This window comes from Clytia hemisphaerica, unplaced genomic scaffold (genome assembly GCF_902728285.1).
Source record: "Clytia hemisphaerica strain Z4C2 unplaced genomic scaffold, Clytia hemisphaerica genome assembly, whole genome shotgun sequence".
NCBI lineage: Eukaryota > Metazoa > Cnidaria > Hydrozoa > Leptothecata > Clytiidae > Clytia > Clytia hemisphaerica.
Window position 1 is genome coordinate 1,381,179 of NW_027103473.1, and position 6,345 is coordinate 1,387,523.

General features: G+C 37.9%; 1 protein-coding gene across 1 annotated transcript; it reads left to right on the forward strand.

The window, feature by feature from the left end:
• The first annotated feature begins 1,322 nt into the window (after positions 1–1,322).
• LOC136798386 (uncharacterized) lies at positions 1,323–4,499 on the forward strand. The gene is made up of 3 exons (XM_067054996.1): positions 1,323–1,656; positions 2,372–2,507; positions 3,742–4,499. Exons 1-3 carry the CDS (start codon positions 1,363–1,365, stop codon positions 4,269–4,271), a joined length of 960 nt encoding a protein of 319 aa, XP_066911097.1. The 5' UTR covers positions 1,323–1,362; the 3' UTR covers positions 4,272–4,499.
• Positions 4,500–6,345: the final 1,846 nt, after the last annotated feature.

Sequence of the window (6,345 nt, forward strand, 5' to 3'; positions counted from 1 at the left end):
CCCATTTTGAGGCAGCTTTTGACCCAAATTTACCCAAATTTCTTTTTCAAAAATCGGGCTCCGTCACTTTTTTGGTACTGTCATTTTATATCACTATGCAAAAAATTAATTGGACAATCCCTAGTCCTAGTCCCTAGTTCCTAATCCTAAGCTGGTAACGAACGAACGAACGAACGAACGAACGAACGAACGAACGAACGAACGAACGAACGAACGAACGAACAACGAACGAACGAACGAACGAACGAACGAACGAACGAACGAACGAACGAACGAACGAAACGAACGAACGAACGAACGAACGAACGAACGAACGAACGAACGAACGAACGAACGAACGAACGAACGAACGAACGAACGAACGAACGAACGAACGAACGAACGAACGAACGAACGAACGAACGAACGAACGAACGAAACGAACGAACGAACGAACGAACGAAAACGACCGAACGAACGAACGAACGAACGAACGAACGAACGAACGAACGAACGAACGAACGAACGAACGAACGAACGAACGAACGAACGAACGAACGAACGAACGAACGAACGAACGAACGAACGAACGAACGAACGAACGAACGAACGAACGAACGAACGAACGAACGAACGAACGAACGAACGAACGAACGAACGAACGAACGAACGAACGAACGAACGAACGAACGAACGAACGAACGAACGAACGAACGAACGAACGAACGAACGAACGAACGAACGAACGAACGAACGAACGAACGAACGAACGAACGAACGAACGAACGAACGAACGAACGAACGAACGAACGAACGAACGAACGAACGGAAAAGGTCCTCCAAGGTAGGTCCAAAAAATGAAATATTAGAATTGAGTTAATTAAATCAAATATTAGTATTAAGAATTGGATTCAACTAAATTTCAATAGATTGAATATGAACCACCATGACCCCTCAGAGGACATTCAATTTACGCAATCTTTTTTTCGAAATTCACGCATTCATGCAATTTGTCTTTTCGAGATTCACACAATTTCTGTTCAACATGCAAAGTTTTTCAATTCACGCATTTACGCAGGCCTCTGAGAGCCATTATTTGGTTTTATTTTTTATTTTGACATGTGACATTTGTTTTGATTTTGTATCCGCTACATACAGTTTGTTTACAAATTTCGCCCTTTAAGTCAATTTCTTTTTCGGTTGAAGTATTTTTGTAACTGATTCATTGAAAATATATATTCCGAATAAACAATCAAAATTATTCATTCACAATTGCTTTCATTTGTCTGCATAAATAAATATGATATTCGAAATGAAATTTTTTTTCATGGTCAAAATAAATTTGGAACTTAAACAACACGAATTTCAATTTATTGATGAAAGATGTTTAAAATCCTATCTTTATTTATTCTCGGAAATATTTCGTTCGTCCGGTCATCACAGTTTTACGGAGATTCTAGATTTAAAACTTTTCAGAAAACCGAAAACACACTGAGTCTAGGTACAGGTTACAGTTCAACTGAATGTGCATTAAGATGTAAATTGAAGAAGAAAAAGCAATTTGTGAAAGTCGAAAATACAGGAGAATGCCTTTGTGACGATCGTTTTGTTAAAGTGAAAGAAAAAATCAATGAGCAGGTATCAGAGGATGAGCATGCCGAAGGTGTTGTTTTTGAGGTAAGTGGAATACTTTAAGTGAAGAAATTTTGGCGGACGGCCGAAAAAGTTTGATTTGATTTGATTTGACGGATGGCTTGAAAAATTCAATTTAGCGAGATCTTAATTTAGCAGTTTTTGCCGAGTCCACCAAATCCGGCACATCAAAATCTAAAATATTGACACCCCCTCTCAAGGGCTTAGATTCAGTGTTTTCATCTATACAGACAAAATTTCGCGAATCGGTCACTTATTCTGCCCATGAAGGTAATTAATTTCTTTCATTTTCCTAAGAATTTCGTCCAAAATTCTAAATATTTCACGAGGGCTAATTTTCGCGAAAAGGGCCAAAATTCGCGAAAACTGCGAAACTTAATCAACTTAAGGTAAATTAACCAAAATAAAATTTGATCACAAACGAGGTTGGAATTTAATACTATACATTCAAGTAAATAAGTAAGTGTATTCATTTGGTTGATGCCGGCAACTATTGGTGGGCTACTTGCGCTAGACCTGAGAGGTTGAATGCTGAGGTAGAGAGCCACACCTACTCTCAGCTCTCAGTAACTTGCCGCTTAGATCAGATTAGCCAATATAAGCTACTCATTCGCTGAGTTGGCGGTGACCAGGGATCGAATCTACAACCCTTGGATAGTAAGGGAAATGATCTACCGACTGAGCTACTCGGTCACTGTTACGGTTAAAAGGGTGCCATATTTGTATGTTGTTTTTCCAGGCATCTCAGCACATTACACCGAGGAAATCGTGCCGAACAATAAAAGAGAAAAATGATTTTTCATCGAAATCAGGATATTATTACGTCATGTTTGACAAAGTAACACGTGTATATTGTGACATGGAAACACAAGGAGGTTGGTTGCTATTTTTTATTTTGTTTGAACCGGGTGGCCGGGTGGCTGGAGACAATGGCAATCCCCACCTTTTTTACAAAGAAATATATTTCTACTCTCGTGAGGCTGGGAGCGATACCAATCACAATTCTTCTTTCATCACAAAAATCGCTAAAATTTGTCATTAAACAAAAAAGAAATTAGCCCAAATCACGCATTACACACACAGATCTGTAAAGCCCGAAGGGCTAGATATGCAAGTTTAAGCTTTCTCCAGCAAAAAAAAGTGAAGCAAAAAATTGACTTTTTAAATTTCGTGCCCGCGGATAGGATCTAGCATTTTAATTGTTTTTGGAGCGCGAGCTCAACAAAAGTAGGCGGCAAATGCTATTTCACATCTCTCAAACCGGTGAAATTGCATATTTCAGTCACGTGACTTTGGTAGGAAATCCTTCCAAACCTAGGCTTCACTTTTCGATAAAAGTCGCTTATCTAGCCCTTCGGGCTTTACAGATCTGTGATTACACGTCGACGTCGACGTCGCTCGAATAAAAAAGTAAGGCTAGATTGTCATTTTTTTCTACTATATGAAACAATTAAGTTAAAGCGATATGAAGGGCAAGGGACATATCAACAGTCCAAAATTTGATCGCAATGGGTAAAACTCGTACCATAAGGCGCCGTTTCTTCCAAAATAAACTTGAATTGACAAAGCGCTAATACTTCTTCAAAAAACACACATACTGTACCTCAGACAGCCACATGCTAATGAAATGTCCGCTGCTGGGCCAAAGTCATGGAATGATGGCATATAATGGGTCAATTTACACACATCCATGATAAGTCAAAAGATTCCAGAACAAATTGTCTTAAGAAATAAAGGGCTGACATTTTGCGTTTCATCTTCATCTGCGATGATTTTTTTGTTTTGTCTAAAATTCTTCGGTTAATTAAAGCTTCCTTAGAAATAGCCTAGCAAAAAATAATGGAAGGGAAAATTGTTTACATAAATTGATGTTTTTTGTGACGGATATCGTATTATCATATTACGCCCATACTGTATTATTGTATTACATGGATTTACATGAATTATATTGGGTCAGGTAGAGATATAAGGTACTGAAAAACATATAGTACAAAGTATCCTAATTATTTTTTTAATTGATTAGTGTTATCATTAACATTGAATACTGTTATTGGCTTTAGCTTACACAAAGCATAGTACAAAGTATCTGTACATTTAATTTTTTCTAAGGAGGATGGATGGCTATTACAAATTTGACAGCAGATGGAAACACCCCTATTCCAAGGGAAACTACTTACACGTACGATATTCATGAGATGGGAAAAATTTCTGAAGGGCGGTTTCTACTTGCGATGTCTCAAGTCGCCCGTCTCCAACAATACATTGGACGAATCACACAATTCAGATTTTACTGTACTAAAGCATGGCATGGTAGAATTGTCCATGTTACAAACAAGTTAAACGAAGCTGGTCTCTTACTAAGAAATTCCGCCCTTGATAAAGATATCAGATGGGTGTTAGTTGACGCCTGTCCAGGCCCCGACGCGCTATATCGTTTGGAAGATGACACGTCTACACTTCTTAAATGCCCTTACCGCAACAGAAATATTTATGGGATGACAGCAGAGAATATTATATACGATCATTTTCTTTATACTAACAATGTAGCTACACTTTATTTAAAACGATTTGAGTGTGACGATCTGTCAGGATATTCTGGCTTCACCAAAAACGGACAGTGGATTTACTATGTGCGTTGATGCGTTGAGAAAGTGAAGAAAAAAAATTATTTAAGGCGAAAAAAAAGTAGTATTTCCGGAATACGAGTCAAGGAAAAAAGCTCTCATGCGGCCGGCTGGATGATTTTTTTTTTTGCTATTTCTGATAACTTAAGATTATTGAAACAGAACTTTAAAGATAGCTTTTATGTACAAACAGTATGAAGTAAGCCCTGAATACTAATGTATCAACTACTGACGAAGTCTGCGGCCGGGTCAGAAAAAAGACCACTTTCCCAATCGGGAAACTGGTGAGCTTCCCGATTTGGAAAGTCTAGCCCTTTTAGGAAGTTTTCCACCTTCCCGTTTTGGAATATCTCCCGTTAAGGGAAAGGATGTAGGACTGCAATGCAACGGTAGACTATTTTGCAAAATTTTACTCAATTGTCTCTTTGCTTGATATGCTAGCATCAAGACCCAGGGGGGCACTCAAGGTACCATACGTTCGGCCCTTAAAGGTATATTTTTCAAGCTTCCCAAAATGCATTGTAAGGGTCGAAATCAGAAAGGATCTGTAAGGGTGTAAATTTCCAAAATCTGACCATATTTTGCCTGAAAATGGTAAAAAAATTTCAAGAATGCACCATGAGAGTCGGTTTTTCGCTCAAATTTGCTCCAATTTTGTAAAGTTGTCTCTGCACTGTAAGGGTCCGATTTCAAAGGCCTAATTTTAGGCTTCATGTATCATCATTTTTTAATCGAGTGCCCCCCCCCCCCCCCCAGGTATCAAGATAAAAATCATAATGATCAAGGATAAGTTGAGCAATCTTAAGCGAAAGGGTGGCGCCCTCCCCTACCTTCGGATAAATAGCAAAACTAAATCTTACACGCTTTCTTTATAAGAAAAGTGTTTTTCAGCTGAGGGTGGATGAAGAATTCTGAGGAATTTTTCCGAATCTGAGTGTGATCTATTCTTAACATATTCTTATTTATAATAATGTCATTATTTTTTTTTATAAAACTTAGAACTATAATAATAATAATAATAATAAATAATAACAAGAACTTATGTTTCCTTTTTATTTTCCCTACCTATTTTCTAACCCTGTTTTTGTGTAAAAAATGCGTAGCTTTAGTTCACTGGCAAACAAAAAAACACTAGCGAGGGCAAAAAGAAGGCCCGATATGTTAGATTCCTTATCAATTGATTGATTTGAGCAATAAAATCTAGGCTTCTGCTCATCCTCTAGCGAAAATGTCAGCGCGATTCAGACTAAATAAAATCAGGGTGTCTGTGGAATTTCTTTTCTTCATTTAAAAGGTTATCAACAAGTTAGTACTGTAATTTCCAATAACATGTATAACATCTAATAATTTCTGGAGATTTTTCTTGGAGAGTTTAAGGGTCCATTGGAAACTAGGGGAAAGAACCCAGGGGTAGTGTAAACTTTAAGAAAATTTACTTTTAAAAATTTTCGTTTTGCCCGAGAATTAATTTCTGAAGCGAGTTTGGAAATTGAAAAGAATTACCAGCGTTAAGGCCGAACATAATCAGTTTTGCCTCGGTGTAGTTCTCCCCTGCAGAGGAAACACTTGAGTTAAACAGAACATTTAAGATGAGAATCAATCAACCGTTACGATAAGAGGGTATCTATCTTTGTTCCACACAGCAGCAGTCTTTATTTTCGCTGTTACTGCGCCCACCCAGCGAGTCCAATGTTATCTCAAAGCTTGCTGTGCTTGCATTTAGAAATATTTCGGCACAAAACTGCACACCATCAAATGATCAACTCGCAAGGTTAAAAAAGAAAACAGGGGGTAATTTAGCAGTAAAACATTATCCCTCACAGTAACAATGTTCTGAGATTTAGCCCCCTGGTTATTATTGACCTATAGAAGAGCTGATGATTTAAACTCTATTGTATGGGAATAGGGAATTTTCATTTTCACTTTGCTGTCAGAGTTGTTTAGTGAAGATTGAGATACAGAGACTGGGACGGAAAGATGCGGCCATCTTTTTTAAAGGGTTTGGCATGTGCTCTTCTTCTGTTCATGATGCTTGTTGTATGCTCTGAGTCAAAGAAAGGACGAAAGGGTAAATGTAGAGCATGTGAAA